Source organism: Cyprinus carpio, chromosome B11 (assembly GCF_018340385.1).
Source record: "Cyprinus carpio isolate SPL01 chromosome B11, ASM1834038v1, whole genome shotgun sequence".
In the NCBI taxonomy this organism is placed as follows: Eukaryota; Metazoa; Chordata; class Actinopteri; order Cypriniformes; family Cyprinidae; genus Cyprinus; species Cyprinus carpio.
In genome coordinates, this window is record NC_056607.1 from 17,725,968 (window position 1) to 17,752,459 (window position 26,492).

Sequence of the window (26,492 nt, forward strand, 5' to 3'; positions counted from 1 at the left end):
TATGTCGAAAACATTAAATTGCACTGAAGGCAAAGGCACATCACATGGGACATGATAATAAATATAATTAATTGACCACTGCGGTCAATTAATCAATCAGTCGAACTTTCAATCAGCCATTATTCCAGTCTTCAGTGTCACATGATCAGCGTAATATTTTTGAAACCTGGGATACGTTTTTTTTTTTAGGATTCTATGATAAATAAAAAAGTAAATAAATAAATAAATAAAAACAGAGTTGATTCAAAATAGAAATCTTTTGTAACAATATACACTACCATTTACAAATCTGGGGTCAGAAATGGCTGGAGTAATGGATACTGAAAATTCAGCTTTGCACAACAGGAATAAATTATATTTTAAAGTATATTAAAACAGAAAACAGTTATTCTAAATTGTAATAATATTTTACAATATAACTTTTTAAAGTTTTTTTTTCTGCATTTTGATCAAATAAAATCAGCCTTGGTAAGCATGAGATACTTGCATTAAAAATACATACATATGGTATTCAGTTGTCAGTATTTTGCTTTGTTTTCTAGTAAAAAATATCAAAATATCCTTAAACAATGAAACAAATTTCATAAGACAAAGACAGATGAAAATATACTGAATTAAATATTTTTTTTTACCCCACTGGCAAATTGTTTGCATTAATTTTCACATTCATGCTTTTAAAAAAAATCTATTTAATTTAGTAACACGTAAATATTTCATCACGTTTATTCATGTCTAATCACCTTTATAAACTACTGTGTTTTAAATATGTTTATATACTTTTTTAATCTTAAAATATTTAGATTGTAAAATAAACCCATATATATTGTACAGGATATACTGATACAGATCTCATCCATCAGATGCTTCTGTTGTTAATAATTTGCTACTGTCTCCACTAGGTGGAGCCAAGAGATCACAAGAGTGTTGAGGCCACATGTTCAATGAACCAGACAGTGTTTATAACTCTTGTCTTTCAGTGTTAGTGAAATGGGTTGTCCTGAGCCTGTGCATATTGATACTATTCAACAACTTATTAAACTCTATTCAGTTTTGACTGTCCATGTCAGCAGATTTCAACTTCAACAAATCTTAACAGTACACAAGTAAAATCAGAAATTAAAATTTTGAGGAAGTCACTTACCCACAGTGCTTCATGTTCTGTGGTTTGTCCATACGGACTGCCAGTTTGATCTTCAGGTCATCTGGGCAACCTTTGGCAACAGTCATTTTATGGAGCTCACATTGTTTGGGACTATTGGGTGTTGGATGCAATACAACCTGGAATCACATTATGAACATTTAATGACCATTATTTTTACTTAAAAATATAAAAATATAGACCACACTGAAATTCTATAATAATATAAATTTTATAATAAATATTTAGGATTCTGCACTATTGCTATGCTGTCATTAAATCAAAAGTGGCCATACCAAATATTAAGACATAAAATTAATTTTATTAACTTTGCACTGTTATGCTGATAATAAAATTTGAAGTCAAAATAGTTTTAAATTAGAGTAAAAACAAACAGTGGTCATACTGTATATTGCATTGGTAGCTCAAATATGGCAATGAAAAAAAGCAGGACACTGCAGCTTTCCAGTAATATCCATTCCCACCAGTGTTCTGATTCACATTGGATGGATCCCATTATTTTCTCTACCTCTCACTTCACTGTGAAGAAGTCATCTATCATTTGCATAAGAGCTGACATCAGCACCTTATCTTTCTGTTTTTATGTCAGTGCAGGCTTATTGTTTAGAGAGAATGAGTGATAGAGAGAGTAAGAGAGACTGGAATAGAGAGACTATATGCCTCATTGACTCAGCACTGGATCAAATCCATTAGAACAGCTACAGGCACGCAGGGGGGGCTGCTCATTTTGGAGAGCTTAGCGAAACCATTTTGGTGCCGATCACCACCTTGTGGCAGAACTGAGCTCAGATCAGTGCTGACTGCTTAAAGAGCTGTGAGAGTATGGGCTAGAATGAGTTGTGATGGTTTCAGTGTGTGTGTGTGTGTGTGTGTGTGTGTGTGTGTGTGTGTGTGTGTGTGTGTGTGTGTGTGTGTGTGTGTGTGTGTGTGTGTGTGTGTGTGTGTGTGCGTCTGACCCGTCCCAGCTCTTTGTCCTCCAGTGCCAGCACTCCTGTGCTCTCAGTGAAGAGTTTCACCTTTACTGCTGGAAGTGGATGAGTGGTTGTGAAGTCTCCTTGAGTACCCCAACTAAATGAGAGAGAGAGAGATTAAACCGTTTTTTGTTGTTGTTTTAAATGGTTTTTCAACTAGGGGTGTAAAACTACATAAATATGATTTAAAAAAATTGCATGCATAAATTTAATAATCAATCATGATTTTTATAATAATAATAACAACACCATGTTACAGAGACCATCTCAATTTGCACACTTACACAGAGAATCATGATATGCAAACCTGTTACGTATATTCCACTGCCTACTTAAAGTGATAGCCTTTGACGTCCATAGTATTTTTTCTTCCATGCAATGGAAGTCAATGGCTACTGTCAACTGTTCGGTTACCAAAATTCTTCAAAAAATTTTAATAAACTCATACTGGTTTGAAAAAACTTGAGGGTGAGTATATGACGACAGAAACATTTTTGGGTGAACTAAAGTATACCTTTAATACCCCAAAATGGTTGGTTTGTCAGCATGTTATCCTTTTTTTATTGGATAATAATTATTTTTATTAATAAACCGTACATTGTTTTTTTATATCAAAAAAATTAATTTTTTAAGACTGTTGTTGAAAAGTTTGATATATTATTTTTGATTATAATATTTTGATTATTCAATAACTGATGCATAATATTCAACTATAGTGAAAACTGTTCTCCAGTTGTCTTTTAATTTCAAAATAAGGGCTCATTATTCATTCATTCATACATTAATTTATAAAATTCATATTTTTATTTAGCAAGGATGTATTAAATCAGCCAAAGGTGACATTAAAGACGTATAATTTCAAATAAATGTTATTCTTTTGAATTTCTATTTTAAAAATATTAAGCAGTACAACTGTTTTCAAAATTGATAACAAGAAATGTTTCTTGAGCACTAAATCAGGGTACACTGTGTGTGTGCATATGTGTGTACATGAAAGCATTTGTGATGCATGTGTGTATGTTGTGTTCCCTTGAGTTGAGGGGGGCAATCATCTGGCCACAGAGCACAGGGGGAACAGAGCGCAGTAAACGGGTCTCCATGGCAACTCCCTCTGAGCCTGGCTCCCGCTAGAATGCCTGGGGTGAGGCTAAGGGTACACGGATGCTGTGTCTTCATGTATGTTTGTGTATGTGTGTTTGCTGTGTCAGTGTATAGAGCTGTTTAGCCTTCAGTGTCTCAGGGGAGATGTCTTATGCATATTCGGCTCATGGCGTTTGGAAGAAACGATAAGTGCTGTTAGCAAGCATGCCATCAATACAGGATCATGAAAAGCGGGTTTTACTAGGACTTGCTGTGTATTTGAAGGCTACGGCTTCTGGGCACAGCATGTGAACTGGGAACTGCTGTTTAGTATCAGCAGCCGCCTGTGGCACAGCAGATGTTACATATTCCTTTTCGATTTTTGTTACTGATTTATCTTTTTCAAGACATAAAACTATGTTCTATCTATCTATCTATCTATCTATCTATCTATCTACTCACACTACTGTTTAAAGGTCTTGGCAAGTAAGATTTTTTCATGTTTTTAAACAACATCTTTTATGCTCAACAAGGCTGCATTTATTTGATCAAAATACAGTAAAACAGTAATATTGTTAAATATTATTACAAAAATATACATTAATTACATATTGCATAAATAATTACATTAGTTCTTTATTTTTTATTGGGAATGTCCTCAAATTTATTAATAAATAATGGTTTTAAATATAAGGGTTTGTTATAATTCTATTAATGCAGAACTTTTGGGGTAGGGTTTTGGTTTCAGTTTGTCTTTTATAGCTAGATAGCTAGACAAAGTTGATAAAGCATGAATATAAATGGCCTCATAAAAATCTGGCATCAGATCTTCTGCCTGGAACAGAACAGCTGTCTGATGACACTGATATGACCGCAAGCTGTAAATGTGTGTGTGACAACAAATTTTGTTCTGCCATGTACCAAAGAGTGTTTTAGAATGTTATTAAACCTGTTATTAATGTGCATGAGTCTTCTTACACACACGTTTCACATAGGCTTCCTCTCATTTGCTCAATGAGTCATCTTTATGTGACCATTTGCACACAGAAGAACAGCATTAGAGACAATCTGACTCTATGTCTCTATGTCTGGCACATATTTTTAACAGGTTACAGTGCTCAAGGCCTGGCATTATCATTTAATAATTCTAAAGTCTCACTGTTACTGGGACACCATTTCAATTCTAACAGGTCCCAGAGGAATGTGAGTAAATCATGATAGCAATCATGATAGTCTTATTAACTATTATGTTCTGTTGAGATTAGCTTTACTGCTTTTATGATTAGAGTTTTATGCTCCCAATAATGTTAATGCTCTATGTCTGGCTGCATGAGTCTCATTTTATCATTTTATTATCTCAGATTAGCCATACCAGAGGATAAAACACAACAATTTTTTTTTTATAATACTTATTTTTGTAATATACTGTAAGTGACATGTTTGAAATAAGAATATATAAAAGTTACACTGTTTACAATATGCATTAAGAAATACATTACTCAAATGTGACCCTGGACCACTCATACGGGTCAAGAGGGTGATTTATACTTATACAAGACGGGAGACTTGGCTGAGATACAACTATTTGAAATTGAAAATCTGGAATCTGAGGGTGTAAAAAACTCTTTTATGTTGCCCAAATGAAGTTCTTAGCAATGCATATTACTAATCAAATTTTATATATATATATATATATATATATATATATATATTTACAGTAGGATTTTTTTAGGGTATTTTTACTTAATATCCTAATGATTTTTGGCATAAAAGAAAAAATCGATAGAGAAATGGATCGCAATGTATTGTTGGCTATTGCTACAAATATACCCATGCTACTTATGACTGGTTTTGTGGTCACAAATGTCTGAAGGTGCCATATCAGTGTTGCCAGAGAGTGAGCCATATATTCGTGCTCATTTGCATGTAAATGAAATTCACTGCATCAGCGCACAGTGCTGCTAGTACTAACAGAGCCAGAGGGTGGCAGTAGAAGAGCTTACAATTCTATATACACGGCATCAATATTTCATGATGCCTAATGTAAATGATTCTAAACACTACTCTCATTCCCACATTTGAGCTTCAATCAAACTGTACACACCAAAAACTGACCCTGTCTATGTGCCCCTGCTCCAGTTATTCTCTCTTGACATGATATCAGAGAATCAATATTAAAGTTGTGAAATGTCTAACTGCTGTACAATAAACAAAACCAAATAGAAGGATGTAGTAGGTAAGATTTTTGAGCCTAATTAGATCTTTATTCTGAGCTGTCTGTTGCTTATTGAATATGATTTGAAAATCCTTAATACAATATAACTGCCATTTGTATTTAGCATTAATGTAGCTGTGAGTGAATCACGTGTGATTGGCAAAAACAGCCTGAACATAAATACTAAGTATATCACAAACACAGAGGTTCTCTGCATCAAAAGCCCACAACACGTGGTAGAGAAACCCTAATCTATATTACTGATCTATATAATAACACACTGTAAAAAACATGCAAAGTGCATGCACATGCACACGCACACACACACGTACGCACGCACGCGCACACACACACACACACACACACACACACACACACACACACACACACACACACACACACACACACACACACACACACACAGAGAGAGTAAAACACTTCTCAGCAAAGCTCTCTAAGTTATGTAATCCACAGCGCCTAGAGCAACACACCAGTGACACAATAGAGCAGGACCAGTCACAAATAAGTCCACTGCCTTCTTTACAAATCACAAAAGGTTTGTGTTCAAAGCATATATATATATATATATATATTATATATATATATATATATATATATATATATAGATATAGATATAGATATTGTTGTATATTACTAATTTTAGTTGTATTGATATTTGTTTATATATATTGTTGTTTTTTTGATTTAGTTTGCACTTAAATGGAAAGTTATTAATGAAGAAAACACATTTGACTCAATATGTCAGACTTGTGTTTTTGCTTTAAAGTTTTATTTTTGTGGTGGCCAATTAAAGAAAAGATATTTAGTTTAAAATGTATATTTAAATACTATAATGTACTGTTTATTTGTCATTCAGTTTAATTGAATTCACTGATTATGAAAGTAGACACTGTGTGAGTAATGTACGGAAGATATATACATCACGGCCGGTACAAGATACAAGTGTCTGGTAATGGAGTGAACGGCACAAATGTCAAAAGGCAGAGTGGGTCAGATACGATTTTTGACCACTTAAATTGATTTGAAATTTAATTTCTCTTTACTATCTAGGCCCAACAATATGCAAAAAGTTAAACAATTTTATAATCAAAACAGCACAAGCCATTTTCATTCTTATTGCAAATGAAGTCGCGTTTAATTTAGTCTTGGTCATTTATTTCTTTGATCTTGTATGGTTTATTTTTTAATAGTTTTTATGAAGAAACCATTTGTCACACAAATTACCAACCTATCCATGCTAGCATATGCATCATTTGGCTGCTAAATGACAGATGAATCTGCAGTGTGAATTTGATTGGACAGATATTCATAGCATTTTCTTTTTTCGTTAAGCACAGTTAAATGCACTTTTCTAAACTATGCACAATTATATGGTTGGTAGTATTTAGTATTGCCCCCCACCCCCTGCTGTATGTGACCCTTTTATAACAAATCTGCCACCCATTTTTGGGTTACAACCCACCAGCTAAGAGCATCTAAAGTCAAAAGTGCTGCCTCCCTAGAGCAAATGCAGAGTATAATACATGACCTACTGACAACAACCCTTTAATTTTCTTAGTTTTTATGTAAGTCTGGTTGAACAGGGGGTCACAGCGGCATTCAATCACTAAAAACTGTTGCCAGAAAAGCAATCTGTACACTCAAATCCAAGCATAGGTCCAATCTGACTCAAATTCACATATGAGTTTAAAAATGGCTTTTTTCATTCACCTTAACCACTCCCCTTTCATGTTTCACAAAACTGCAGTTATGAAAGCAAAAGCCACTGCAAGACAAGTCTTTGTAGCCTGTTTTCAGCCCTCAAGCAGACCTAAAGGCTTACAATAGCAGCCTTTCTTTCCCTGTTCTTTTTTTTTAACCACTTCCTTTTTTTCTCACTCAAATCCTCACAAGCACACATATGTGCTTTAATTAAAGAGATGTGTTAGGATCAGTCCCCATAGTTTTAAGGTGTCTGATCAAACAGGTACAGAACGCATGTCTCTCAGCAGTTTCCCATCATTCTTTCACTTTCCCAGAATCCCTCTCATCTATCCTCACACGGCTCTACCCCTGAGACCCACAGGCTTTTAGCATTACAGCAAGCTCTGGAGAAATGTGCGCCAAATGTGTGTGTGAATGTGAGAGCTTGTTGATCTGAGCAACTGCATATTTTTAGTGGAAAGAGAGTGGATATGAGCATTTTTGTTTTGTGTGTGTATGTGTGTAAAGTTGGCTGTACGCCATGCAATTTTTTCTGTCTTTTACAATTGTTGCTTGTCAGACTGTGTGATGTGACCTAAGTGAAATTGTGGGCAAAAGCCAAGGCTCATCAATTGTCTTGTATGTCAGGCTATGCAGTGCACATCTTTGCAGACCGTGGTCATGACTGACAGCGTTGACTAGGCATTTTACATCATCAATCTCACACTATCACATTCTGACACACTCATTTACACACAAAATTTATGGCACAAATCCAATCAAGCCCCTATACGCTAATGTTTGGAATGTTTGAAAAAAACATTCTGAAAAAAAAAAAAGAAGTTATTAAATTAAGTTTTGGGCTATGGATGTAGGTTTTCTGCCTCAGAGTTAAAAACGGTAACTGTGAGATGATATGTTGTAAGAAAACAGTCATAATTGTGAGATATAAAGACTCATTGTTTGATATAAGCTCACACTGTGACAAGAAATTCAACGTTGCAAGACAGTGAAAATTACAAGATATAAAGTTACTTTGTGAGATAACAGTCACACTGTGAGATAAAAATTTAAAGATATAAAGTCGCAGTTGAGATACAATGTAAAGTGAGAAAAAGAGAGATACAATTATGAGATACAAAGTTAGCTTTGCAAAAATTGCAACTGCAGGATATAAAGTCAAATATACAGTAGTACCACTGTGAGACATTAAGTCAGTAATGAAAAACAAAGTTAAAATTAGAAAATATTTACAACTGTAAGCTAATGCCACATTGTGAAATATAAAATTATTAGAAAATCTCAATTGTGAGATATAGTCAGATTAAAAGATATAAAGTCAAACTGCCAGAGTCACATCGTGAGATATAAAGTATATTACGATAATCATAAATATGAGATCAAATTACAAGACAAAGTCACTCTGTGAAATAAAATTTCACATTGCGAGATTATAAGATTTACATTGTGAGATAACAGTCAGTTATGTGCAACAGAGTCAATTGTGTACAAAACATAGTCAAATTGTGAGATCAAACTGTAAGACAAGATATAAGCTCAGTTATAAAAAAAAGTTTTGCAATTGCAAGATGTAACGTCATATTGTATACTAAAAAGTTGCACATACTTTGAAGTAGAAACAGGTTTTTCATAGTTGACTGCTCATGTTCCAGAGTGAACTCAAGGTAATTTTGCAGCAAGATGATCATTTAAAGGGAACTTTCATTAACAAGAGATGTTGTTCTACGACAAAAGAAATAATTTACAATTCAAGAAATGTGACAGAAATCAGTGCGAGTGTGACGGTAAGCTGACCAAATGAGTGGGTGAAGCATGTTCAGTGAAAAGTGTGAAAATTGTGTGTGTGGTGTTTCCTCTCTCTCTTACACTCAAATCAGTCTCCTCACACACAAACAAATATGATAAGTCTAGTTGAGTAATGCGATCAGCGTACAGTTTTCGTAAGTGTTGATTACATGCCCAGAATTATTACGTCATCATGAAGCGTTACATCTCACTACAAACAGAATAGGCCTACTGTGTACACAATAATAAGATCAACTGATCATGTAATAAGCTAAATAACACACACACACACAGCTTCAGCAAACAGCATTTGATGGGATTTGAGATTAAGTTCCTCCAGCTCTGAACGGTTCAGCTGGAATGTGCCTGTATGCATGAAGACAAGTAATCAAACCTAAACAGGTTTGGGTTAGTTAGTGTACATAGACTGATTTAATTAGTCTGCAAGAGAATCATTTATTCCAGACAGCAGCTTTCAAGGCTTGGAGGCTCTAAGAAATAATAATGTTTATAAACTTTCTCAGTGCTTGAACTTCACTGAGAAGTGAAGCTGGATTTAATTTAACGTTGATGGAAAAAACATACATAATGTTTACAAGAAATTTCTTCAAGACCTACGTTGGTTTGGAGGCCTCTGCCTGGTCGGTCTGAAGTTTCTGTCCACCTTCCACTTCCATGGTGCAGTAAACAATCCTGTTTGGCGCTAAAGACTTTAGACCCTGTACCTCCATAATCACCACCTGTGGAAAAAATAAGATGAAATCTATAGAGACGACTCCAAAACCAACTTGGTATTTTGTACAATTTCTTCAAGAAAGTAAAGGAGATGATGCCTTTTCTACAAATAAAATGACACAACAAAAATAAAACAAAACATTATTTTAATGTTGTGTGAAATATTGTCCAATAATGTATGAATCAATATCTTTTTTTCTAATCTTTCAGAGATCCTAAATTGCAGCGTTAGTGTGAGGTTAAGAAAAAAGAAAAAAAAAAAACCTGAATAGTGACAATATGATTGGCCCAATTATATAATGCTTGTAAATGGTCTGCAAACCTCCATAAATTAATCAAAATGCTAGAAAGGGACATATTACAGACAAAACTGAGTTAGGATCAGGGTAAAAAAATATCTTTTGAGTCAAATCTATTTAATGAATCAGTTCATCCATGTTCGCCATTCTGAATAACTCATGTATGAATCAGACTGATTTAGTTAACAGCCCACTGGTAGATAAAATGTCAGTGTCTTCAGTATTCCTATTATATTTTATGATGATTTTACATATTTCAGAATCTTGAAAGCTACAGTCTACAATCATTGTAATTGCATGGGTGGGGGGGCACATTATTCTGTATTCTCATTTTATTTTCATTGGTAGAAAGAAAGTCATTCTGGTTTGTAACAACATCAGGGTGAATAAATGATCACAGAATTTACATTTTTGGGGGAACTAATCCTTTGACGTGAGATAAGTTAGAAGCACTTTTATCCAAACCCACACACAGCTGGCATGCATGAGGACAGAGAATGTGAGATGTGTCAGATAAAGCCGTCATCACAAAGGTATCAGTGAAAGGGGAACGAGCTGTTAACACACAACATACATCACATGGATTTATTGCCCCCTTCTTCAGGGGATATCTCCTCTCAGATAATGTCACTTGATTAAAGCTAGCTTTAAAGCAGGCTGTCAGTGCCACTCAGGATTTTCTGTCTGGTTTGTGCTAAGTAAGACTTGTCTACACACACAGACTTATCTGCTGCTCACAAATTCAGAATTCTCCTGCCCTCTTTTAAACCTGCATGATGAACATAAGGTGACATTTTCAATTTGTCACCAATTTGTAACCAATATATTGCTTATGCACCAACATGGCCTGTGATATTTGACATTGACATGCAACTTGTTGTAATGAGATATTCAAAGCAATGGCTGTGAAAATTAAATTTTCACCCAATAAAAGGAAGTACAGGAATCCTACGTCAAGCCAGTGATGAATGCAAAGACCATCACAGATTCAATTATTTCATCAGGACGCTGTGTGCTGATGATCAGATCAATTCCTATCAAATCACAAGCTACAACAAGATGATGGTGAAAAGGAAGGAGTCGATGTTGTGTTTGCATTTGTTTCACGTGTGTCTCTTTTCTTAAGTGTGGGCAATGGGATGTGGTAATCTGGAAAGCTTAGTGTTATAAAAAAAGATCTGAAGCGAAGCCAAAAATAATGGTTAAGACAAATTTGTGTGAGAATTCAAAAGGCAATGTTTGATGCAACATTATTCAGAACACTGAAACTGCACATGGTCGAAGCTGCAACGTTTGAGTTAGGAGCCAAGATCTTTAACCACTAGGTAAAAATGTTAAACTGCATTTTACTCTTAAACCCTATTCAGTTAGGCAATGGATTTTACTCATGTACGAATCAAATGTCTGTGTTTTTCACACAAAAAAAAAAAAAGATAAAGAAAATTACTTAATTACCTAAATTTATTTTCTCAGTTGTTCTTTGAGAAATCTAACAATATCTCAATGGGAATAACTGAATTTCTGTTAGTATATTATTTTCTCTTTCTCTTTATTTTGTCCTTTTTTATTTACCTGAACTATCCACCTTATTTTCCCCGTGAGAGCAGGCACAGCCATTTATAAATTTAATGTGTCTGGCTTCCAGTGTCATCCACTTCCAGCTATTTTTAGATGTACACAACAGCTTGTTTTGCTGCTTGATATTGCAAACTGGTGTGTCTTATCACATTATTTTAATGCAGTTAATTATGAACTCACTGGTTTGTAGTGCAAACAGGTTTACTGTTTACTGCACTTTGCTATTCTTCTCGTTACGTCCCTAAAACGACTAATGAACCGGAAGTCTTGCACATTCACAGAAAACGGCTTACTTCCATGTTGAAAAATAAGGTGGATAGCTATATTTAAATTAGGACAAAAAAAGTAGTCAGCAAGGAGAGTCTGATCCCAGAAATGGCTCAAAGTGACCACCAGAGATGTTCAGAATATGAATCCAATTCAAATGGTGGTTTAGGGAGTCAAGCGGGTTTTATAACCCAATGACAAAACATTAAGCAAGAAGAAGTACCTCCAGAGTGAAAGACAAAACTACGTCAGACTTGGAGAGCTGATTCTCGTCCTCTTGGCCCATGTCAATGATGGAAGTGTTATGGCCTCTCTTGAGCTTTTGCAGTTTGAACTCTCCTCCTTTAGACACCGGCATACTCTCCAGATTGGCCATCAACAGGTTCACTGATGACTTCAGCTCCTCAATGTACATAGCCTCCATGTCCCTGGACACAAACTTGGGGAACCTGCCAGCCTATTCAAGGTGTTAAGAAAAGAAAATCAATTGATACCAAGAGGGACAAAACGAGACTTGAATATGCTCCTCTATAAGCCTAAAAAGTTCAGTATGCAACAGCTTCTAGTGTAACTGCATGAGATCTGAACACTTACTTTGGTAAACTGATCAGCCATTTGGAGTCGTCCATCCAGTTCTCTTCTGATCTGGGCAGCCTGCTCATCAGGATTATCCAACTGCAAGAGACACAGATTTTAATGCTTTTATACCAATAACTTCCAATAACTTTTCCTACCTGTAACAACCATTACAATAAATAGTGCCAAAATATATCAGTTCAACAGAAAAAGTCACAATCACTGTGTGTACGTTAAGAACAGTTCGTTGAATGTTCATAAAAGGGTATATAGATCAGAGCTGAACACAGCTGTAATTTCAATTTTTTATATATATATAAAACACACTACTGTTCAAAGAAATAGCTGCATTTATTCATAAGATACCAAGTAACAAGATACCAATACTTGTTTTCAGAAAATATCTTGATTTCTGATTTAATGATTTAATTTTATCTTTTGATTTATGTTTTAATCATAAATCATTAAATGTTTTTAGATGTACCATACCAACCATGCCAAATATACCTCAAGCAAACTGTATTCTATATTTAATGCCTGCATGTGGCTTTCTGCAAGGCTGCATCCAATAAATGCACAGCTCTATCCATCTGAAAGCCCAGGACTGCTATTAGATTAGAGGCCAAAGTCCATCAGCCATTTGTCATCATGTCACCTGAGAAGGCTACTTCTGAATCATTTAAAAATTGAAGCATGAATTTCTGATCCTGACACTAACATAAAATAAGTAAATAAATAAATAAATAAATAAATAAATAAATAAGTAAATAAATAAATAAATAAATAAATAAAAATTAATTCATTTTAATTTGCTTCTGGCCAAAATACAAGTACATAATCCATAATAACACTCCATCCAGTGAAAAAAAAGTCAAAAAAGTGAAAATCAAAGTCCACCAACATATTTGTTTTGAACTGTTGGTGCCTGATCTGTGCATATTTCTCTTCCAATTCAGACAAGACAAAAATTTTACTGGAGAAAGTAATATTATGGATAGAGAACTTTTAGCTGCAAGCAAAGGTTTGAAGTTAAAAACATCTTAATGATTGATTTGTTTCTTACAAATACACAGATTTTCGCTTCACAAGATGTTGATAGACTGCAGTTGAGTAGATTAAATGTGGATTTTTGTGAGGTTTTTATCAGCTGTTTGATTTCTGTTTCTGATGGCACCCATTCACTGCAAAGAATCCACTGAGCATGCGATGTAATGCTAAATTTCTCACAATCTGTTCCGATGAAGAAATAAACCCTTGGGTGGCCATCCAAATTTTCATTTTTTGGATGAAACATTCATTTTAGCTAACAGTGAACTCTCCAAGCCAGAAAAATCACCCTTGCTAAGAATAGGACAGACCTCAGTATTTCTTTAATTAACTATTTTTGTACTGCCATCATTCAATGCCCAACCTAATAATGAAACTGTTAGCTGGCGGCCTGAATGTTTAAATAACTTTTACAAAAATCAAACATCCGTTTATGATTCAAGGCCAAGAAAAACAACACCAAGGGATGCATCTTTAAATACCCAGTATGTTCTATACTAAAGGGTTCTGAACTTATGGTGAGCTTAGAGCCTTACGAGGGAAGAATTGGCCAGTCAGTTGCATGGTTGGGTGGAGGACCATCTGGACAGGCTGTGGCCATGGTGTCCCCGTTCCTGACTCCAGCTGGGCTAAATTCAGTACTCAAATAGCTACAAACACCTACACCCTTCTATGAGGATTCCTACATGCAAATGAACACACACACACCAATACACTTGCAACATACACATTGCTCACACAGAACAATGAGTGCATATAATTGTGCAGGCATACACAATTAAAACACATGCTCACATCACACACACGCATGAATTCATGTACAAGTTCTGTCCCACACATACAGTATATGAACACACATACTTACATGCATCATGCCAATGTGTGGGTGTTTTCATAATGAAATGATTAATGTTACTGCATGATAACAGGATGGGAGTCCAAGACACAGATTAAGCCTCATTCCCATCCAAGATCAAAAATACTTTCCACAGAGAATGCACCTGTGTCCGGCAATTTCAGGTTTATTAGATGATGAAGTCATGTTGTTCCAAACCTGATTTTCTATTGTTTCTTAATGAAAGAAAATATTTTGAAAGTCAATGAGGTGCTAATAATGACATTAATAAAATTTGGCACATCTTATAGTTGATTCTGCAACAAAGCCAGTTTCAACACAGAAATAACAAAGCAGCATATACACTTCCATTCAAAAGTTTGGTGTCAGTAAGAATTTATGTTTTTAAAATACTGTGAGTCTCTTAGTCTCACAAAGGCGGTATTTATTTGCTCAAAATACAATAAAAACCATAATATTATGAAATAGTTTTACAATTTAAAACAACTGTTTTCTGTTTTAATACATTAATTTAATACATAATTAATTTATTCCTGTGAGGGCAAAGCTTAATTTCAGCAGCCATGCGGTCTTCAGTGTCACACGATCCTTCAGAAATCATTCTAACATGCTGATTTGCTGCTCAAGAAAGTTCTTATTATCAATGCTGAAAGAAGCTGAAAATATTAAAAAAAAAAAATTTTTTTTCAGGATTCTTTAATAACCGGAAAGTTCAAAATAACTACAAATAGAAATCTTTTACATTATAAATATAATTTTGTCAATGTCATTTGCTGAATAAAAGTGTTAATTCCTTAAAAAAAAAAAAAACCAAACTTAAAAAGTAGTGCTTTCAAGAAAATTGCTAACTTTAAAACACTAGTCTGACTGCTTACATACAAAACTATTTTATTAAAACAATGCCACAAAACTCACAAACCACCACCCAGTGATACTACTTTCCCTAAATGGCATTTTTGAGTCTGGTCACAAACATTCTAACAGTGAAATTAGCTTTTCAAGCTGAGACCAAGCAGCACAGCATGGATCTTCTCCTGCTGCTGGTAGACTGAGCCAGTCAATGCTAAAGATGAATCAGCATTCAGTCTTTCTCACACATGCCTCACGTCTCAGCTGCCTCTCTCATTGTGTTGACATCGCAAAGACAAGCCAGCTAACATAAAAGAACCTGCCACCACTGTCATTTAACTGCTCTTGTGAGGCTTTTGATTAGTTCTTAATTTATTTATCTACTCTGGCTTTGAGCTAAAATGTAAACCAGATGTATGGCATTGTTGTAATCGACCAACCATTCTAATGTGACACCTTAAATAACCTTGGAACCAGATTTAGAGAGGCTATTATCAAGTCAATGGAACTAGATAAAATGTAAAAGATGGGTTTTGCCAAACAAGGCCTTCAGATGAACAACAATAAACAAATAACCTGGCGTGCCATAATAACACATCCTAACTTTGTTGAGATTTTCATGCACCAGCAAGGGAGCAATCCGTGATGTCATTGCCTGATGATAATCAGATTTGGTGCAAACAAGACATGTGTAATTAAATGAATGTGCCTAATCTAAGCCAGCCAAGGCAGAGAGATTGTATGGCCAGTGCGTGCATGTGTGTGTGTGTGTGTGTGTTTGATTAGAAGGTGAGTCCAACAGAACAGAGTCAGAAAGTCTCACTAAGAACAACAGTTTCTCAAACATTAAAAGAATAATTTGCCGCAAAATTGACATTCTGTCCTTATTTACTCATCCTCATGTTAATCCAAACTAATAAGATATTTTCCTTGAAGATAATCATTTTGCAATTCTTGTCATACAGCCATTTTTTTTTTTTTAGTTTTATGGCAACCTATTTCTTAAACATTTAAACTAGGCTAGTGTTCAGTTCAGTAAAGCATCAGCAAACATTACCAGTAAAATTAATTAAAGTGTAAACAGTCAAAAGTTCAATTATGTCATTTTCATGCAAGATTCAATTCCTCTGGAGATTGATATCAACAGACCACAAGAGGAATCCGTTTGTAAAGCCTGTTCCAAAACAGATCACCTTTATATTTTAAGATAATTAAAACAGCGTTATCTATTATCCCAAACCAGCAAACCCCACACCGCAGCCAAATTGGTCAACAGACCCTTTGCAAAAACCTGCCCTCCTTAGTTACTGTTGCTATGTCCAACAAACAATGCCGTTCTCACACTACACACCATGTTCTCACTGTAAAAAATGCATTGTGTAGCAAAGAGAAAACTGACAACACGCTGACAGACAAGACAGAGCAGGTTATTTCTGGTATGAAACAAGGTCTCAGCTTTCAAATTTTGTCATTTTTTAAGGAATTCAAACAACAAAAACATTTTTTGGCTCTTTAATGTGTCCTGACAGATCACTGTATTGCCTCAGTTCAAGCAGCACAGGTGAACCGATTATCTTTTCATATTTACTTATTTACCTATTTTGATTTCACTTTTATTTTTATATTTCGAATAAAATAAATAAAATGTATTAAATAAATGTTTGTAGCGTGAACCAGACAAATTAAAGATTCGATCGGGAGCCTGGTTGAAACATGAGCCGAATTCCACAGAAAGGCAGGATGTTGTAAATCAACTCCTAGCACCACAGTCTGAAGAAAGATAACTAACCAACTCTTTCACAGAACAGCTTTCAACATTAACACCATTAGAACAATTATTGACAATTTCAATTCGAAGAAGAGATTGTCTAATTTGGGGCAAGTAATCGAAGAGATGGAGAGTCTGACCCTCACATGTAAAGCCATGAGAGTAAACAAGATCTTTGGATTGACTTCCCCCCACCTAGCAAAACCAGACTGAAATTCCTAAGGAGACCTGTTAACCCCTCTGGTCTTCACAGGACATATCCCTTTCTCCCCAGAATGGCACAGAGAATGCCTTCCAATGCATATATGCACCAAAATGAACTCAAAAAAGACTTCTAAATGGATATCAGTCCATTGCTTAACTCCATATCATTTATGTAACTGACACATTTGATTTTAATGTTTCTAATCACTTATTGTGTATGTCTTTTTAAATAACTCTTGAATAGCTTAAGGGATCATATTCATGTTTAGTATGTGTGTGTTCGAATATTCTTGCTTGAAACGTTTCTGACCATCAGTTATTTGTCAAATGTATCATATTCTTGTTATAGGAATCATGTCCAAATTATACCCTGCAAGAGCGGGAAAATTCGGACCACGAGCTTGATAAGATAACATATGATTTATGAATGGGTGGGACAAACATCGGAACACCCTGAGAAAAGACAATATCTAATTGGTCAAGACAACAATTGAGGTGTGGCCAAAAGGCCAGTTTAAATACTCAGGACACCATCAAATTTTGCTTTTAGCTTTTAGCTTTGAGCTTTCGTTTAGCCTTTGCTATCAGTCATGCCTGCTTTTAGCCTGCTTTTAGTCATGCTTTGTCATCACTTTTAGCGTTCTTTGAGCGCGGTTCAGCGTGCTTCGGCCTGCACGCCTGCTGCTACTTAGCCACGATGAGAAGAAACACCACCTAGTCTCGTCAAACTTTACTTCTTTTCTTTTCCGTTTGAGAGTTTCGTGTTCTGAGTTAAGTTTTGTAACGCCGTGTCTCCGAGTCTGACCTCGAGTGCCCGTTCAACTTCAACCAGCCCACAACTCCACATCTTCAGCCTACGCCCAACCACGGGCTTCCCAAGACGTCAATTCAACGACTACTGAACTTCCAGCCAATCAGCAACCTCGGGAAACCCCCTTTTCAGCGACAACAAAGGGGACCCCGTTACACAGGCATCACAAGTAACGTACCTCCAGACTCTGATCTGTACTGGTGTTATCTAATATAATTTTAACCTAATTGAGGAACTCAGTGCGAGGGTTAATTAAGTGATTGATGTTTGTTCATGTCTATGCAATTTCACGTATTGCTGTAAACTTGGGATTTCACATTTTCATTCTCTTAAACTCATTCTTTCCTAACGTTCTATCCTCCTGCAACTTGTGTGAGTGCTTATGTGTTAGATTAGTTTATATGTCTTAGATTTATCTAATAAAGCCTTATTTATATTGAAAAGAGAAGTATCTTGTGTTTTGTGCTCACAAGTTAATGTCTTAAACTGCCGATCTTGTTACTGTGCTAATTAATAGTGTTTTCACTATACTTTGGATATTAATATCCAGCGCAGATTTGATGTTAAACGGCTCGTTCAGTGAATCGCTGGCCATTTCAGTGATCAGCCGTGAAACAGTGATTCTGTTCAAATTCCCTTTAAAATCTTAAATGATTCCCTTTGAGCTAAATTGACCTGTTTCCCTTACATGTTGAAATTTTAAAATTTTAAACTAAATAAATATCAGTAAGTTTTAGTAATTTTGTTTGTAACTTTAAAAAATATTTCTAAATAGCTTTAATTATTTGTTTGTTTGTTATTTTATTTATTTATTAAATTTTTAGTATGTTTAGTAACTTAAAGGGAATATTTTAAACTTTGTTTGTTAACATTTTTTGTTGTTGTTGTGTGTTTGTTTTTGTTTTTAGTTGTTGTTTTTTGTTGTTGTTGTTTTTAGTTCAGGATAATGTATTTCAGCTTTATTTCAATTACCGAAAACTATTTTTGATAGATTAATTAACAATAACAACACTGGTCTGTCAAGAAATATGAAAAATCATGGGCGAATCTGATCTTGACAAACAGTAATGTTATCTATCAGGATGAACTACCAAAGTTAAGTTAAGGTTAGAGCTGAGGTTACGGGTTTACATTAGGTTCAATGTTGTGTCTGCAATCAGCACTTCGATTGACATGACCAATGAATATCTTCAGAATCGGCTGCAGAGCGGAGTTTGCACTTAATTGGTTTGGGGGGGGGGGGGGGGGGGGCTGGGATCATGCATATGTAACAAGTAAGGCTAACTGGTTAGCAAAATGCTAACAGAATAATCAGCTAGCAGCATGCTAAAGTGGCCTATTGATTAGCTTGTGAGGTAACTGAAAATAAAACAGAATGACAAATTACTATTTATAGCTTCCACAATGTAGGTTATAATAAGATCAGACATACAATTTAAAAATCGTTGATGATTATTACATAAAAGCACCAAGCTATTATTGTCATCAGTGTACCATAGTATTGCCAGAGTATTTTGTAGCATTTGCTTCAATCTTACAGTAGAGCACACTGACAACACAGTCCCTCTCTCCAGGGATAAACCTAAAATGACTTGCTATTCACTCAGAATGTTTAAGAGCGCTTCTTAAACTGTGGTCATTAAATATTTAGTCTGTTTGGTGAAGTTAGTTCTTTGGGGATGGAGGCAACTCAGTGGAACGCTGATTAGCGTAGGTGTAACGGTGGTTAGCATCCAACAGCACATGATGGAGGCGTACAAAACTAGCAGGGGGTGAACTTTAATGCTAGACATCTGATTTCAATTTTTTCTGATTTCAAAGCACAATGTTACACCCACAATAGCTCTGTAAAATTAAAGCAAAATCATACAGCGTTTTATTGTAAACATCTCTGCAACTGCAATTTTTCACAAACTGAAGGAAAAAGTGCTCATTCCACCACTAGGCAGTGAAAGTCAAGGCTAATTTTTAGCATTATCACATAAAGAAAATTGACAGAACAGCAATAGGAAAAAAGTCAAATCAATGGAAACTTTTATTGAATCAATATTCCAATTTCAGCAAGTTTTTGAGGGCAGGGAGATCGTCTCAAACAGGGTCACAAGTTTAATCACCATTACAGACTGAGAAAAACCACCAGAGGAAGAAAAGCAGAGGACAGAACACTATCAAGATCTCTAATGGCAGAGCAAATTATTCTAGCTATAGGAAAAAACCATGGTCTGATTGCCCAGGGCTCTGCTCCTGATCAATAGTGAGGAGATGGGTAATAAGAAGTGATCCATGCTGGTACTGAGCACAAGCAGGGAGAAAGTGGATCTTGACTAGCCAAGCTCTACTATGATGAAAGAGGGAAAAATGGCTGCCATCCTCGTATCAAAAATGCATGTGATGAATCCATGCATGAAGACAAGTGCAGAAGCGTGGATTAGTGCAAGAGGAAAAAGGCTATGGGCAAGAAAGTGCATTATACACACAGGTGCACAGAGTCACTTGTAATACAGCCCTGTCTAAATGATTTTTGAAGCAGTCTACTGTTACCTTCACATCCATATCTCTGTTTACTTATTAGTTTATGACAATGTTGTACTGTGCATTTCAGCATATACTATATATAGTGTATATACTATATACTTTTACCAATGGTAGCATGTGAACCCAACGACTATAAGCATTTCTTAAAAATATGGGATAATAATAAATTTTTACAGTCTGTGTAATGAAAGGCCACAATTCAGAAGCATTACTATAAAACACGTACAGCATCTACCACCTGGGAGATACATACAGTACCTTAGCTATACAGTATGAATATATATTAAATATTTCAACTAAGACCCCTGAAATAATGGCCGAGGATTTACAGTAGAGGGTGAAAGGAGAAATGGTATTTATTATAAAAAATCCATTTCTACAGATTTGACACAACTTTACGAAAAGAATACCACTATACCAAATAATAATTTAATTGTTTATTCATTATACTTTATTTTAATGGAGCATTTATTCTGGCTTTTATAGCTTTAAAAATCAAATTTAAAAATGATTTATACTTGTATAATGATATGGCACTAATGAGCTACACTTCTGTTCAAATGTTTGGAGCCGGTACTTTTACAAACATTATTTGTGGGGGAAAAAAATGAATAATACTGTAAAATATTATTACAATTTCAAATGACAGTTTTCTATTTTAATATACTCTATGTAAATTATTCCTGTGATGGCAAAGCTGAATTTTCAGCAGCCATTATGCAGTGTTCCGTGTTATAATCCTTCAGAAATTATTCTAATATGCTGATTTGGTGCTTACGCTGCGTAATATATTTGTGGAAACCCTTTTTTTTTTTTTTTTTTTTTTTTTTTTGTCTGTCACTTTTGATCAGTTCAAGTATCCTTGTTGAATAAAATTAGTAATTCTTTACTGAACCCAACCTTTTGAACAATAGTGCAATTTATTTGAATCTTATTTGGTCGTTTTTATTATTATTCTTGGATAACAGGAAATGTTATTATAAATGAATGATTTTGTTCTGGCATTCATAGCCAAATCCTTTAAAAAAAAAAAAAAAATTTAATTTTAATTATTCAAAATTGTTTTTATTGTAGTACTTTTTCATGTCACAATGCAGGTGCTGCTGGGGGAAAAAAACTAATCATCCTTTTCAAAAAATAACTTTTGCACAATGGTTGAAAGCTTGTCACTGATGGTGAAAAATGCTGATGGAGGCTTTGGCACAACAAATCCACACATAATCCCTGTCGGCTACGCAGCTTACCTGGCACTTTTTAATATTGCAAGTATTTACTGTAGCTCTGTCATGGTGACTAGCCAATTCAATCCCATTATTCTGGACACAGATTTCAGCTGGCAAGTGTGCAGATAACACACTCTGAATGATCTTTCTCTATCTCCTCAGTTAATTACTCTTTACCACTGCAATCAGCACAGGAGTGGCAGCTTGTTAAGATACAGAAAAAGAGACAGCGAGCAGACAGACCCATCTTTATGCAGATGAGCGAGAATGTACAGACATAGGTGGGGGAAACACACAGAACCTCTCCAGAACATAATCAAGACAACTAATTTACTACATCTGTAAATCATTTCTTTTTATGAGCTATGGAAGCCACAAGAGTTCTTGGTTCAATTAATAAAACCATTATAGTCTCACATGATGCCATAATCCTGCCTGGAGCAAACATGTATTTGCAGGTCCAAAATATAGATGACTGAATGTGTCAGAGGCTGTGCTGCTTTCATGTCAGCTCTATTATGTCATTATTGTACATTTCACCTAATAAGCCCTGCTGACCGGTCTTCTTGTAGCTACAGCAAATGACTGCCATGGTCAACAGGGGCCTTTTCCAAAAATGGATCTATAACCATTTAATAGTTACTCTCAGTGCCAGTGAAAGTTTCTGAAAGAAAGTAAAGCATCAGGTGGACACTGAAGTTTCAATAGCCCAGAGTAATACACTGCATTTATGAATTTATGAATTTATCAAGAGTGTATCAAGTAAATATCTAGCTGAGAAACAGTATAACCTGCCATTATTGGATTGAAAGGCTCCGTAAGATTTGTAATTCAAGTCTGATATACACTACATTGGCAAAAGCAATGGGACACTCCCTTCTAATGAACAGGTTTGACTACTTTAGTACAAATCTTAATGTTTAAGTATATAATGATATTCTAGGAAATTGTGTGCTTCTAATTTTAAAGCAACAGTTTGGATGTTATTGCTATCACGCTCCAGTATTATTGTTAAAAAATGTAAAAATTACTTAAAAATTAGAAATGTTGTCCTGGCAAATAACTGAAATAAAAAGGTGATTGACACTGAGAAAAAAAGAGGGTGGGGAACGGACAGAGAAAGAAGTAATTACAAGGTTACAGTCTGTAATGTATTCAAAGGGAAGAACAGCTGATGAGCAAGAGAGTGTTTAAAACCCCTGCATGTTTACAATCTCCATGACAACTACCTCAGATCAGACAAGGGTGCTGAGGTGATTTCTGTCAAACAACAAGCGCCTTTAAATGCACAGACCCTCAGCACTGCATAGTCACACTGCGGACATCAAAAACACAGACCACAAAGCACACACACTGACGAGCAGCTCTCAGAGCTCATTGTGTTATCTGCATTTCAGAGAATACAGATAGTGCAACGCGGTTTGATGAGAGTAAATGAGTGGCAACAGCTGTCCTCGCTGCACCAGCCTACAAACGTCTGCTTGTTTAAGCGCCGCCTAAAGAAAAGCCTTTGATAAAGCTTTGTAGCTGTTTAGCATTTCTGTGTTGACTTTTAGTTATAGGGAGAGTGTCTCTATCATGAATGCATTCAAATAGGGATGCCATTTGTTGAAGTGCATGTGTGCATGTGTAGAACCGCTGCTGATTTGTCATCAGTTTGTGTTCGCTAACAGCAATCAACCAGAGCGTGCACATCCTGGTCAAGTCACCTTTCTGCTCCACTTGTATTTGCTATTCATGCCAATTACTTCAGATTGGGCTTTCATTATCAAAGCCAGGAAGACAAAATCTCATTCAGCAGAATAATGCTTCCTACATCACAACAGCCACACCAAAATACATATCCTGGGCGAATGGCTGAAATCAAATTTGTTCCAGTTATAGTCATTGCAGGGTAAAATGCAATTGTTAATCAATATGTACCGTTGAAATGAGAACGAGTGAAGGAAGGAGGGAAGAGGAAAGAGTGAAAGACTGTAGGCCAGCAGTGGGCTCTATTGATGAGATTCCCAGTGTGTGGCATCGGTGTGGCACTCGGGTCACGACTGACATGGAGTTGAAAAAGGTTCCTGCTGTGTTCTGTGAGGTGGATGCATCATCCTATGACTGCGCCCTCACCAGGGTCATCATTAATGGATTTGATCCTATGCCATGTGCGTATGAGAAGACCAGCGTCAAGCTACCATTTTGTGTTCACTGTTAAGACATCTGTCTAGTCTAATTTGAATTGAATTTTGTTGGTTGTTGTTTTGTTTTTGTTTTTTGTGAATTAAAAATGATAAAAGAAATACATTTTCTGGGTGAACTTGTGCTGAAAAATTTGCTGAATATATTTACTATCCAGTATAAAAGTCATCTCGTCTGAATCAGGAGAGAAATATCCAATCAAGCACTGTTTTCAAGCAAAAACAAATATGTCAGTGGATTTTGATGTGAGAGGACAACAGGGGATAGACTTTTTCACTGAAGAAAATGTAATTATGGATTATGGACTATTTTGGTTATAAGCAAGCAGCTTTTTTTTTTTTTTTTTACATCACAAGATATTAATTTATGGACTGTTGTGTGGATTACTGTGATGTTTTTATCAGGTGTTTGGACTCTTATTCTGATGGTACCCATTCACTACAGAGGATCTGCAGAGGAATTTCTCTAAATCTGTTCCGTTTCTCATGGACATCCTGGATTACATAGAGTAGAATACATTTTCAGGAAATTTTCATTTTTAGGTGAACTATTCCGTAAAAATGCACATCTTAAGGAGGCGAGATGCTAAAAAACAACAACTAGACAATAGCCAAAGATATTACATTTTCAATAAATTTAAATGACATTTAATTTTAAATAAAGACATTGCTTTTTTATAATTAATTATACATTTAGATGCATTAACACCTCTAATAATTATATATACTATAATTAACCCTTATAACAGTTGCAAGAGAGTTGCTAAAATGACGGGTCCCAAATTTATAGGTTCTTGATTTCCACTGATTGACTGATCTGTTTTCCAGCATTTTTTGTCAATTTTAATTGCCTGTCAGTCACTTGCCATCCACAGCCAGTATCTTGAAATGCCCTCAGGAAAGAGTCAATAGATTGGATTAAACTGCTACTACCCAGGAGACAGCCAATGCACTGATACTGAATGCTGTTATACACATAGACACATGCACACACAGCTGTTTAACACAGACACTGCCTATCAACAAGATTTAATTTAAAAAGCAGGAAGGGGCTTGGAAGTCCCAGTGGAAAAACAGAAATAATGACTTGCTGTGAAAAATAAAAGACGTAAGCACCCTGCATAAACTAGCAGTGAGAATGACAGAGAGACGAAGCTAAAGAAAGAGACAAATATGCCAGCATTTGTAACCACAGGACTGGGGTGATGCCGAGATTTGAGGTAAGACCTGGTCGGCGTGTCCGCCGTTGCTATGGTTACAGGGATATTACCATTCCTACACAGTAAGTAGGATTCATGAGGCTAATAGAAAGATAATCAAAATGCCACACACTCAAATGGGCCTGCTTGGCTCCAGTGTGAACACAGACAGTGGAAAATGATGAATAGCAGACTCCTACACTGACACTTCCTCCGGATTCGGTGATTTTGTTTTCCCACTGGTCACAAATCCCACAATTGCCCAAAATCTGCAGGAGACTTCATGAAATTCTGTATGAAGGTGTTTCCCATTCTTGTTCCAGTTGTTCAAGTACACAAATCCATAAAACACAGAGGGGTCCAAAAATACATCATTATTATTTATATATTTATTTATTTTTTATTTAATACAATGTCAAATTATGTTTCTCCATTTTACGCAATTGCTTACTTATTTATCTATTTATTTATTATGTATTTATTATATTTACAATTACAGTTTTTTTAAGTATAAATCTTGATATTGAATCTCAGTTTTTCAATGTCATTTTTGTCATTGTGCAATGCAAGATGTGTGCAGCATGTAAACCATAAACGTTCCAGCCCGAAACATGTGATTATTTGGGTCTGGTCTGTGTCTAAGTCTAGGTCTGTTCCAAAACCCAGTGAGCCACTCACAATCAATTAAAATAAGAATTTAGCATTAGCACATTGCTAATCTTGTCAGGCAAGAGACAAGTTGCTCAGGAGACATTTCTTGTTATGAACATTTAAAACAGTTGTGCTGCTTAATATTTTTCTGTAAACATGATTTTTTCAGGATTCTTTGAAGAATACAAATTTTGAAAGAACAGCATTCATTTGAAATAGAAATCTTTTTCACTCTGAATTAATTAAATTGAATTAACACTGAATTAAAGCATTATTTTCTTTAAAAAAAAAAACTTACTGACCCCAAAGTATGTTTATTTTTTCTCACCTTTCCCACTATTTTGCATTTATTATTTTACTAATTAAGTTGCATACTGTACCATTTGGAACGATCTTACAAAAACTGCATGGACAACTCACTAAATTTTGGAGCAGAGCTTATGACTACACTCTACAGCGCTCCTCTGCTTTCCTTTATTTGTTTTTCTTTTTCTGTCTATTCTATTGTTCTGGAACCTACTCACTGTCGTTCTTCCATCTACAGCCACTACTGTGCTCCACTGTTCTCTTCATTCATTCCTTCTACACCATTTCTTGTTGCCCGAAGCAGAGTCAATTATTCACTATCCAGGCTATTTTCAGTGTAAATAGCTTTTCAACAAACTCACACTTTGCTGGTTTCCATTCATTTCATTTACCACAAACAGGAAATGACCACAACCCATAAAGCCTAGGATGACATCACCTCCTGAATCCATATCATTCTGCAGTGT

The 26,492-nt window shown here is 35.4% G+C and overlaps 1 protein-coding gene across 39 annotated transcripts in view; it reads right to left on the reverse strand.

Moving 5' to 3' along the window:
• LOC109088730 (calcium-dependent secretion activator 1) overlaps nt 1-26,492 on the reverse strand; it is a 99,301-nt gene that overhangs the window by 53,438 nt on the left and 19,371 nt on the right. For 38 of the 39 annotated variants that reach the window (XM_042734291.1, XM_042734289.1, XM_042734295.1 and 35 more), the window contains 5 exons: nt 12,409-12,489; nt 12,038-12,271; nt 9,554-9,675; nt 2,116-2,227; nt 1,142-1,278 (listed from right to left, as the gene is read on the reverse strand). In XM_042734291.1, coding sequence (XP_042590225.1) covers nt 1,142-1,278; nt 2,116-2,227; nt 9,554-9,675; nt 12,038-12,271; nt 12,409-12,489 — 686 coding nt within the window. Of the gene's footprint in view, nt 1-1,141; nt 1,279-2,115; nt 2,228-9,553; nt 9,676-12,037; nt 12,272-12,408; nt 12,490-13,973; nt 14,351-26,492 lie in introns of those variants that run through there. The other variant, XM_042734324.1, reaches the window with a different exon arrangement.